The sequence below is a fragment of the Sceloporus occidentalis genome, unplaced genomic scaffold (genome assembly GCF_023333645.1).
Source record: "Sceloporus occidentalis isolate IW3139 unplaced genomic scaffold, rSceOcc1.0.p SCAF_11, whole genome shotgun sequence".
NCBI classification, from domain to species: Eukaryota; Metazoa; Chordata; class Lepidosauria; order Squamata; family Phrynosomatidae; genus Sceloporus; species Sceloporus occidentalis.
In genome coordinates, this window is record NW_028316991.1 from 15,861,299 (window position 1) to 15,874,012 (window position 12,714).

General features: G+C 36.4%; 1 protein-coding gene across 1 annotated transcript; it reads right to left on the minus strand.

Moving 5' to 3' along the window:
• Positions 1–2,226: 2,226 nt before the first annotated feature.
• LOC149305635 (potassium voltage-gated channel subfamily V member 1-like) lies at positions 2,227–12,229 on the minus strand. Its single transcript, XM_089477263.1, has 2 exons — positions 11,284–12,229; positions 2,227–2,735 (listed from the first exon to the last, which is right to left on the minus strand). The coding sequence occupies exons 1-2, from the start codon at positions 12,227–12,229 to the stop codon at positions 2,227–2,229; spliced, it is 1,455 nt and encodes a 484-aa protein (XP_089333389.1).
• Between the last annotated feature and the right edge of the window lie 485 nt (positions 12,230–12,714).

A 12,714-nucleotide genomic window follows, 5' to 3' on the forward strand; every position in this document is an offset into this window, starting at 1 on the left:
CATCATTTGACATGCAAAATATTTATACAACGTCTAATAAATATTATGTAATGTTATGTATTTTTATGTTTGCATATACAAAAAAGAATTGCAGAATAGGTAGGTAAAGATTTTGGTGTAAAGCACAGTGCATGTAAAGATTTAGCCTCTGATCTTTTTGTACCTAGAAAACCCCCTGCATACACAAATTTTTTTTAAGATAATAAAAAAGGAGGTAAAGTGTATGGAAGATGTTGAGTGATGTAGACAGATGACTGAGATGTGATGTGTTTCTGCAACCTTATCTGTAATTGGCTTGATACAATGTTTTAAAATAGTCTTAAAGGAGGAAAAAAGCAAGTCCCGTTTAAAGCATGTTAGATAACAGCCATAATTGATGTACCCAGAATTCAATATACTAATGTGAAGCGTAGGGAAATACACAGTAACATAACAACTGTTTCATTTTTTACTTATCCACCTAAAAAGCTTTCTGCATCACTCTAAAATAGTCTTGGCCGTAGATTTTTCAAAAGGGAACTGTTACGCTTACATTTTATTAGCAGGAAATAATTGTATAAAAGAAGAAGTCAACAGAATGGTTCCATTTAAGGGCAACAATTAAATTAATGCGCTATTAATTGCATATGATATAGGTTCCTAGTGACCATCACTTATTATTAAACAGGCCAGAAATTGCATTACAGAAAAGTAAAGGTGCAACACATGGTGGGAAAATTTCAATGGGTAACAATTGTCCCTCCTTCCTCTACATTGTAGACCCCCATGAGGAAGAAGTGTATGAAACAAACTAGTAATGATTAATTGTTACAATCCTATAAATTATCATAATTAATTATTAGAAATTAATGTTTCTACCGATGGAAAGATTTTTTGTTTCCTACTTTTAAGAATATCTAGAGATAAAAGAGAGCATATAAAATATTCAGAAGCAACATTGTTTGTTGAAATATTTTGGGTTTGTTTTTGTGAATTTCATATACATCAGCATATACATGTAAATTGTACAAGAATACAAAAGGACCATTATGATAATTTTCTATTTTTGAAACTGCAGTAAACTTTAAAACAGGTGTATTTTTATTTTTAACTTTACTAACAAAATTATAATAAAATAATTGGGGAAAAAAGCACAGTATTTGCAATATATTGGGCTACTGCAAATATTAATATCAGAAAGAATAAAGTGTATTTGCTCTAAGGTGTAATTTACAAAGAAAGGGGACCTTCTGAATAGAATTTAAATGCTTCCTACTTTTATTGTTCATCCTACTATTTCTATAACATTCCAAAATATTCTAGAATTCTGTTTTAAGAAATTATACATCTTGTTTTGAGCATTTTTTGAGCATGTTTAACTATGTTCTAGCTTTGTATCTAGGTTTTCTTCTTTATGTAGGCATTACGCTCTGAGCTTTACACAAACATGCTTTTAATTTGACCCTGAATGCAAAAAACATGTAAATTATACACAATTCGTTCTTAAAGAGAGCACAATTAAATACGTTTTTTTTTTCTAAATTTAAACAGAGATGGATTAACCCATTGATTATCAGCACAAATTACAAAAGTCTTAGGGGTCGGTACTGTATGTTTTATGGAATACAGAAATGTTGAAAATGTAAGAGGAGAAAAGCTATAACCTAATCTGATTTCTGTACTCTAAGACCAAAAACTTTTTGAGTATTTTTCTTTTCTTGTTTCAATAAATTAGGAGTGTTTTCTTTTCTCACAAATTCAGTTGAGATTGATATTGGCCAATATAAGAAATCTGATTTAAAGAGGATCGTTGTGTCTCAAGATGTTTTTAAAGTTCTCTAGTTTTTGAGATTGGCTGCTACAGTCATTTTATTATTATATTTATACATTTCTACACAGATTTTTCATGCTCATGTCCAGTATCACATTTCTATACAAACCAACTCAGGTGTAACTTTTTTGTCTATTTTATGTAATTCATTATGGCTTACAGTGTGTATATATATATGTATATATATATATATATATATATATATATATATATATATGAAACTGGTATAAAGTAAATAAATGCATTATACAGACATGAATAACAAACCAAAACACACCATATATATATATTTACAGATTTCAAGAAGTCCTTGAGAATTTGTTTGACAAACAATAATTTTTGCGTAATCGGATTTTTGCTAAAGAAAAGCTATCCATGTACACTGAACAGAATGTTCTAGTACAATACAAAGAACATCACCAAAACTCGTCTCCACCGCTGCTTCTTGTGCTTGCCCGTTCCCTTGTCTTTAGACGCAACATCTCCATGACGCTTTTTGCATAAATGTCCCTTAAGTTAACATTGATGTCCGATTCTGTGTTTATATTCTTCATTAGTTTCTTTAATGCTTCTCTTTGACGTAGAGCTGCTTCTTTCATTTTCAAAGTGAAATAACAAGCGGCAAAGCGGTCATTAATAATGGCGATTGGTAATGCTAAAACTAATATTCCTGATAAGATGCACAAAAAGGCCACAATTTTCCCGAAAGTAGTGTCTGGTCTGATATCTCCATAACCTACTGTGGTCATTGAGGTTGTTGCCCACCACCAGGCACTTGGCACGCTAGTAAATGCTGTATCAGGGACATTAAACTCAACAGCATATTCCAGAGCTGAGAAGATGGAGATTCCAACAGACAAGAACAACAGTAACAGGCCAACCTCCTCATAGCATTGAGCAATTGTCATTCCCAGAGATTTTAAACCTGCGACAAACAAAAAATAGGATTAATATTACCATTTATAACGCGCCAACGAATTCTACAACAATGACAAGTGAAGCTGTATTCAAAATGAGAATAATACATAAAATTAAGGTGCTTCTTACATGCCGGCAGATCATACAAAATGAAACCGTTGAATTATTTAGAATATTCCTTCAAGTTGTGTAATGGAATTACACAGAACCTTCAATATATATGACTAGTTATTGTCTGACAAAGGACCTAGACCCTTACGTAATATTATTTAAAAAAATATTTCAATAAATATTCTATCTACAGCTAAATAGGATCCATTTAAGACATTTAATAGCTAGCAATTACGTGGCAATGGAATGAAGAAAGGGTAATGTGCACACACAACCATGATGTGAGGGGCGGATACACATTTCAGACCGTATGTACCATACACAGTATAATTAATGCCATAATATTGAGGGTTGTAATTGCAGGTCTTAATGCCCTGGTTTTTCCAACTCGGTGTTGGTATTTTTTGAGATGCAGTACTACAGTCCTAAATAATCATACCTCATCAGAACCAAAACATGACTATTATTTCAGGACGAATCACTTTAAAGTCAATGCTAGTGAGCTCACCACACAGTAGAAAGAGAGCACCATAGAAAGGGTAGCTGTTACCAAAGGATGGAACTTTATTGCCACCAAACTGATTTATTAGAAAATATAATTTTACAAACACAGCCCTTTTTGGGGGTTAAAATAGGTTAAACTCTTGATTAATCAGCCCTTGATTTTGTTGGTTTTGTTAACGCAACCATTTACTGAGTACTCACTTTTGGTATGTTGGCACAAATCTACTTCAAATTACAAATGTATATTTTTTCTTTTACAATGTTTGATTTAAATGCAATGGTATATTGCAGCAAAACAGGCCATGTGTTCTGCCATTACATAAAATACTCTATCGTTGCAACTAAGGCTGAAAAAGAACCCAAGTCCATCAAGTTCAACATTGCTCTTGATCCTACAACGACTTTTAACAAATTATGAATATTTTGCTTTTTGAGTACTTTATTTTGTAAGAAAACTTTTATTATACCCTGGATGTTCCTGGTTCTTTGAACAACCAGCAATTGTGTTAAAATGTTCATGGTTTTCTTTTAAACCCTTTGGACCATTCTAAATGGTCAGCCATTAATTCAATGTTCTGGAAGCTTTCCTGCTTAAACAATATTATGTTCGATATGGGGCGTTTGCATTCCCTTGGTGTTCTAAGGTTAGAGAAGGTCTCAAGCAGACCAGGTCCTACAACAGATCAACATTTCTGTGTTCAAAGTATTTTTTTTTGTAGGTTGTTTAACAGGGGCCAGCAATTGCTTCAACTACACTGACGGACACATTTTGTTACAAACTGTGAATTACTGATTCCAATATATCACATTTTTCAGTGTACTCCACTGAATGGTGCCCGTGAAGGACACAGTTCCCCTTTAAATTAAATCATGACTGGTTTTAGCACAGTTTAATATGTCATTAAATATTTATCTGGCAGAGTATGCTACAACCATATTGTGTGTTCGCTTTAATAGTTATGAATTACATTAAATATTAAGGCATATTTTATTGTATTTCACGCTATGAAGAAATTGCTTTAATTTTACAGAATTGAAATCGTATTGAAGTCTCTTTCCTGCGTGCTATATGTAAGGTCAAATCTGTTTAAAATAGACTTTAATGACACTTTATGTCGGTAGTAAAAAAGGGAATGACAATGATTTATAATATTTATTTTAATAAACTAAAATATTGTTTTAGATCGCCTTTTCTCACTTGAAAATTAACATTTTTTAAAGCACACTTTAAGTAAAATGATATTATACACTTAAAAGTGGAGCCCTCATCACAATTTCTGTACTAAACAATGGTAAACAATATGGATTACTGGTCCAAGTCACCCAGAGGGATCTTCCAGCTTCTTAAAGTTTATGGTGGAAATTATTTCTTTAGATAAGCAGGATTTAATAAGCATTGTTGGGAACCATCAGCTCAGTGTTGTCTTTAAGTAAGAAATCTCAACACACAGCCATAAATGTCTAAACCTTGGCAACAAAAGTGAGCACACCCCTAAGTGGAAATGTCTAATGTTCATTAGATGTTCATTAGATCTCCCAAGGCAAAGGTAAGTGAATGACTCCATGTGGCCCACCACGTATTTACCTGACCAAGTGTGCAACAGGCAGTGGTTGGGGCTTCATGGTTGTCTAGTAGATATCTATGCTTGCATACATCAGAGTATTGTCTCTATGAGTTGCTGATATTTCACTGGAATATAACTTTATACCTTGGTGCTCTGCACATAAATTGTAATCCCCTCAGGTTCTTTGCTGTGTAGGATTTTCTGAGCTCAATGCTGCAACTTAGTTACCATCTATGAACAACATCTACAAGACTCACTAGGCAGACAATCCTACCTGTCCCCAGCCTTTCTCAAAAACATTTGCTGCTAGAGGAAAAAAACATTGCAAATGTCTCTACCTATATGGCTCCCAAAAAACTTCAAAGCGTAAAGAAAGAATAATTATGAAATGCCTGGAGCAGGAAGAATAAGAACAATTTCTTTATAAAGAAGGATTAAATTATGTTAGTCATGGATGATGGTAGTAAAAATTGTTCCATAGAAACATCCCTTGCCTTTGCTTAAGGTGCAGATGGCAGGTGTGCAGCAATTTCCTCTCCTTATTAATATATCTCACGCTCCTCTTGCCAGCTTTTCACACAGAAGCTATTTACGATTTCCATTACTTGGTGATTATTCATTCCTTTGCAGGAGGAGGTAAGAAGAATACTGCGCTAATTGCCACTTATTAATAAAAGTCTCCGTTCTTGCTGAAGGAAATAGAAATGTAACGTTCTTCTGGGTGTGAATACTGACACACATATAAACCAACCGAAATAAACCGATACAGAGACGCTCACATTGCTCAGTGATTCCAGTATGGGATCAGATACTGGAATATATTTTCTTCTTCTAAATTAACAGGACTATTTATTGAGATTGGCAAGAACACTGGGATATATCACATTAGATAAAGTGAGGCAAAAAGTAGAATAATGTTGGTCCTTATGACCCTACTGTCCTAGTATCCAGTAGAGTTGGCAGGTTCTCCGAATTTTCCCTTATGTCTTATTCTGTGTCGAGGACCCTTGCTCACCCAGGGCAATGGGAGTAGAAGATAGCAGAGCAGAGTCTTTCCAGAACCCATGTGTGGTGGGATGGGGGTATTAAAAGTTATGGCGAATTATATTGTGGTTCTTTTGCAACAACACCGTATCTTCATTTTATTATATATATATATATATATATATATATATATATATATACAATGTGTATAGTAACTGTGTACCGAGCAGAAAATATTGAATATAGGCATTTATATATTTTTAATGGACACAAAAAATCCTTCACGAAGCTTGTGTTACAGGGTGTTTTTTTTATCAGTGATCTCTCAGCAATGGATAACACTTTCCATGGAAACCATAAAAATTAATGCTAGAGGATTTATGTGAGTAGAAATGTTGCATTTTTATGTGAAGTGATTTATACGCATTTTTGGAGGCGTGTTGCATCATGGGCAAAAACGATCAAATTACATGATTATTACTCGAAATACTTAAACATTTAAAAACAATATATAAAAAATTTGCATTTTGCAAACAGTTCATTAAAGATGTATCTTTTTTTTAAATGCAGATTACAGTTCTCGTGCGGTGAGAGCTTGGCCAGGCCAAGCATGATCCAAGACTATTCCGAGTCTCCCATAGAGATGCATGGGACAACCAAATGTTAAACAGGACAGGATTTTTATTTGGCTCAGGTCATCATGTGTTCATGAGCCGGATGTTGGAACACAAAGTGTCCCTTCCAGTTATAGACAACAGTGCGTGATTTAATTAATCAAAGGATATCTGAATAAAAAAAGAAATTCATGAATAATGCAAAACGAGTTGTTTTTTTGAAATAATTTTTAGCACAGTACTCAGCAAAACACACTTTCAATTGTCTAAACCAGATGCATAATTATGGCTGGGAAGAACCAATTAACTATCTGTCCTTTTTAACCTCTTCAGTACTAGAGGCTTTTAGTGATACCGAAGCTACCTTACCATTATTGCCATATGTCGGTTCAACCCTTCTTTAGCTTTCCTGTGAAAAGTGTTGCCATGTAAATTACACATTGTTTTTTCAACCCTAACCCTAAGAGTAATTTAGTAAAACACTAGAGAACAGGTGACCTGATTTTGAAAATATCTCAGTTTTATAGAATTTCCATATTTTCCCAGCAGTTATAGGGTAAACTGTTGAATGTTTCCGTTTAGTATGGTAGGTTTGTAACTCTGTTTGAATAAAAAAAAAAATTGCCCATAAAAGTATATATATTTATAATGCAGACAACCCCAAGGATTTCATCAGGAGCATTTGGACATTTTATGTTGCCATTTGACCACCAATTACTGCCAAAGTTAGCCGTAGAAATAATGTCCTGTGTTTTTTCATACCATGTTTTTCCGTAAGACCAGGTACAGCTGTAAACAATGGTCTGAAAGATCTGCCCCCCCCATATTTATTATAATCCATAAAACACTTCTGTATCTGGACCTGTGCATCACCCTTTCCTCTTACATTCCCAGGCTCTGCACGTTTATTGTGTATGTCGGAGAGAATAAACACATCTTTTTGTCCATGTACCTAAGGGCCAGAATTTCTTTATTGTGCAAAGCACCAGTTGAGCCGCACTTATGTTTAGTTCTTTCTTACAGTCTGATATGTCAAAAAAACTAAAAAAAAGTAAAATAACTCTGGGCTACTATAATAATTTTCTACCGAGACGTGATTGCCTTTCAAAATAACTTTGCATTTGTCTGTATGGAACTTCATTTACCAGTTGCCTGCTCGGCCCCTTACTCTGTGTAAACCCTTCTGTAGAAAAGAAACATTAAGATTAGACTGTATTACTCTACCTAAATTTGTGTCATCAGCAAACACATGGCTTTCAATGCAAAATGGGCAATCATTAATAAGCAAATGAAAAAGAAGAGGACCCAGGATACGCCCCTGAGGTACTCCATTTAATACCTGGGTCCAGTTTGATCACAATTTTCCATTTACAACAACTTTGCATTCTATATTTTAGTTAATTTCCAGTCCAAAAACATACATTTACCCCCTGAGCCTATTTCTGACAATTTGTACCTTTTTTGTGGAACCGTATCAACTGCCTCAGCAAAGTCCAAGTAGATCACATCTACTGCCTCCTCTAGATCTATATTTTTACTTCTTCTTCTGGTTTAACAAGACCTGTCTTTCACAAAACCATGCTGACTTCTACTAATTATATTCTGATTCGAGATGCATTCTTGAATGCAAGCCTTTAGCAACCTTTCAAATAATTTTCCCACTACAGACTTACTGGCCTGCAGGCGCCTGGCTGATATTTTGACCCTTTTTTACGCTAGTCTATTGGCACTATACCTGTACAGAAAGAATCCCTAAAGATCAAAAGTTGTGGTCTGGCCAGAACTAGGCTTAGCTCCCTAAGTACCCTTGGGTGTATACCCTCCGCGCTGGGGTCTTGTCTACCTGAACCGTGTTTAATTGTTTCTTTTTTGTGTTAGACAATCCCATGTAGATCAGCCAGAAGGGGCTCAGCCATTGGTTCCTCTTCTTGTAAAAAGAAGAAAAACATTATTTAAACTATCTGCTTTCTCTCCGTCCTCAGCAACCAAATGCCATATTTCAGACAACAGATATACATTTTTGGGCTTTAGCTTTTTTCTATTTACATACTTTTTTGAGATTAGTTTTACTCTCCTTAGCAATGAGTTTCTCATTTTCCAATTTAGCCATTTTAATCGCCCTTTTGCAGGCTTTGTAGGTATTTTCGTACTGTATGAATGATGCTGCTGATCCCTTGCTTTTATGTTTTAATGCAATTTTCTTGTTTTTTTTTTATTTCCTGTCTTACAGGTTACGTTGCATTTAATTTGCTTCTTTTGCATTTGTATCCCAAAAGTATACAGTGCTTAAAAGTATTCCACTTGCCTGTGTTTTGTAGAGAAAACAATTTATCCCAGTGTATGTGTACAACCACGTTACAGTCATTATTTCCCTAGTGTTTTCTTACTTGGATGTTTGAGATAAGCTCCTCATTGTTAGTTATTACCAGATCCAGACAGGCATCCATTCTGATTGCAGTCTCTACTAATTGTGACATAAATTGGTAATTTAGCATTTTCTGAAACGTCCCTAGCAGAAGTAGTTGTTAATAATATATTTTTTTTTTACAAAGATGGGGGGGTGATCGAAGGGTTCTTTAGTTAATTTTTACTTATACTGCTTTCACTGAAAGTCTATCCCAGGTATCTACAACCCTTTTTGTTTGAACTAATAAACCGCGGAATCTCTTCTATGCAATTCCCTTCCACGTTGCATGCAACATGGAGGGTACCTTCAAATAAATAAACAAATAAACAATAAAATAATGAATTGTCAGTAGCGGCTTCTTTTTTTTTGTGCCTGGGTCCCATACTGAATAAAATTAGAATCAATAATACCCAGAGATCACTGATTTTCTAAAGAAATGTTAATATGTAAAGACATGTCATTAACCACTTTTCTTTAAATAAACCTGCGACTGGAGCTGTTAATTGCTTGTTTTGTATAACTTAAATCACTGTATTCCTCTGGAGATTGCAGATGAAGCTTGGTTTTAAGAAGATCCATGAATATAGAGGCTGTCTCCTGTTTCAAAGTTCTGTAGATTCATTAGCAATAGATAAACAAGCTATCATTCTGATTTTTACATAAATGCACAGAACGACTGCACATTATGACTCCCTACAGAGAGAGAGAACAGTATATAATCAATGTGAACACAATATACACACACACACAGTTACCGTGATATCTCGGACATGATATGCACAATTTACCCCTTTTCCAGGAGTCCTGAAAGGGGGCTACTTAGTATACCCAAGAAGACAAAAACCTGTAAAGCATGATTGCAACTCTGTAGTACTTCACTCCTCACATGCTGCCTGCATCTGAGCACCAGAAAAATGACATCATATCCCAGGACTCAGACTGTGCTCACGCCTATCGGAGGCATATGACATCATTTCCTGGCACTCAGACCCAGGCAGCATGTGGGGATGAGCCAGGTCCTCAGCATACAAAGGCAGGTAAGCTGGGAGGAGGTCCTAAATATAGATGCGTGTGTGATGCATGGAGTTTGTATATACGAGAGTATATGTGAAGAAGTGTCAGTATACGTAAGTGTGAGTATATGTTTATGTGCATATGTTTGAGATTGTAGAAATAACCGGCGAAGCTGGAAATATGGGTGCATGTTATTCTCAAGAATTTACAGTAAATAAAAAAAAACTACTGAAATACTTGCTTGGTTGCAAATACTTTACATGCAGAATCTGCCCCAGGTTGCACCAGGCACCAAAATCCTTAGTTAATGCTCTGGATGCTGTTACTGGTATGCTTACAGTGCCTTATTCGGGTCCAGGCCAACTGGGTCTATACCTATATTTTGTGGTTACAAGGGATACATCATTGCAGTCTATACCTAGGGCAGCAGATCTGGGAGAACCTATGCCACTTTGTCTTCTGATTGCGTTCCATAGTGCACAGCACCTCCCAATGTGTCAGTTGGTAATGTGGATATCTGTGCTTATTTTATGTGTTACCTAAGGTATAGCACTGGTATATAATATACCAGTGTTAAGTAGAAAAATGACCTCCTTGACCTGGTAGGGCAGGATCACTGCCGGGGGTCAGGTCTAGAGCAGCAACCACCATAAATACAGTAGCTCCCTGCTTATGTACATCTTAATACATTAATTAAGTCTTTGTACTCCATATTAAACTAAAATCTAAGCTTATTAAAGATAAAAAAAAAACAATTATAGCCCGCATCTTTTTGTGTGGTGTATTTTTTATCCAATACACAGATAATTTGTCAATTAAAGTTAAAAAAGGAGCAGTTCTTTATTATTACAAAATAGCCTTCAGCTGTATGAAGGTAAGCATGTCTGCAGGTGAGCCAAAAAATCCATCCAAAACATGGGGTGGTTATATATGTTTTGTTGAGTTTTCATTAAGATTTCATTAACATACTTGCTAAACACATTTTTGCAATTCTTAGCATTTTCTACCATGTTTCTCCTTTGCTTTTGCAGAAAGGGGTGAAAATTACATTTAGACATCTGTGAGTGGAAAGTTGCCAACATTTTATATTCTAGTCCTTACCATCACAGATTCACATCATGTAACAGGTCCTATTGTAAGAAAATAATACATAGCTGTGCTTCTCCAGTCAGCGGTAAATACATTTTCTCATGTTTTTTCTCTTTAAAGACTCATAAAAGTAAAACACACACTTGAGTAGGCTGTGAACTTTTCCTTTACTTGCTAGAATGAGCTAGAACTTCCTGCTATACTATTCATTTGAAATTTAGGATGAGACATAAGCTTGATTACTTAGGATGTCAACCAATACATTACCTGTTGAATGTCTTCCAAGCTTCAGCATCCTCAAAGATCTCAAGAGCCTCAGGATCTGAACAATCCTACCAACGTTCTCCAGCTCTGTGTTCTCCCCATACCATGTCTCCACTAGTAGAGTAATATAAAAGGGCACTATTGCAATGATGTCAATGATGTTCATAACGCTCCTCAAGAACCCGCACTTGTTCCTTACACACAAAAATCTGAGCAGGAGCTCCGCAGTAAACCAGAACACGCAGACATATTCCACAACATTCAACAGCGGTGGGTCTATGGTGGAGACCTCAGAGGAGATGAGTACCATGTTAGCTATGGAGACAGCTACAAAGGTCATGGACAAGGTACCAAATGTTTTGGCAGCCACAGATGACCCTGGTTTTTCCAAAATGTCCCATAACTTTTGTCTTAGATGTTCAAAGATAACACCAGAGAAGTCATCCTCCTCAGTCTCTATTTCTTCTTCATCTTTCTTTATGTCAAGACTTTCAATTTTCAGCTTCTTCCTAAAATACCTATCTCTGCAGCAGTTGTCAATGCTCAGCTCGTCTATACCCCAGTACTCGATCTCTTGTAAGAATGAAACAGCACACAGTTGGTCCATGACATGAAGTCTTCCTGTTTTATAATAGTTCATGATGTATTCAAACATCTGGGAGCTTCGATCAAAGAAATATTCGTTATCCAGCAAGTTCGCATCATCGCAAAGATCATAGACCTCCTGGCCACCCGAGGTTGCCAACCTCCCAAGCCTTGTCTCGGGGTGGCTGGACAACGTCTGCTGGGATACCACAAAGCGGCTGCCCCCTACATTGATGGTAAAATGATCTCGGGGGGCAGCGGAATATTCGCTGCAAAATACACTAGAATCCAAGGAAAACGCAGAATCCGAGTCCTCGTCTTCACTGTGCTTCTCACAGGAGGAGAAGGAAACGGGGATCTTCATGGTGCTGCTGCCATTCTGATGGGGCAACCGAAGGCTGCCTTCATCCAGAGGACCTGGGATCTCCGAGCAAAACAGATGGGGGAGCATTTGGTCCAAGATCCACTGAAGAGCAACAGTGATCTAACAGATCAAAAGGAGCGATCGCCAGAACCTAATCCTCCTTGGTGAAGAAGAAACGGAGTAGCTTCCAGTAGAGCATGTTTTGCTCATTAATGGAACTTTGGAAGGTTGGTTGCTCCTTACCAAGACCTTTAGTGCTGGAGTGAGATGATTACCCGTTCGTTGATTTAGGAGAGGGAAGGAAAGTTCTGTAAGTGAAGAAGTCCGTAGCGTTCCGTGGCTTCGAATGAACGCGGCACTGGTAGTGAAGCTTTCAGCACCATCTGAGCGGACAGCGCTCGGTAACCCGTGAAGCTCCGATGTGTCGGCAGCATCAAAGTCACATCCTAGAACCTATGGGATTAACCGATTGTATGCCGCAGAAC

Bases quoted from the DNA above. Each gene is read 5' to 3' on its own strand.
- LOC149305635 (XM_089477263.1), bottom strand. From the start codon at position 12,229: ATGAAGATCCCCGTTTCCTTCTCCTCCTGTGAGAAGCACAGTGAAGAC. The intron at 2,736-11,283 runs GTAATGTATTGG...TGTTTGTCGCAG, and splicing joins GCTTGGAAGACATTCAACAG to GTTTAAAATCTCTGGGAATG.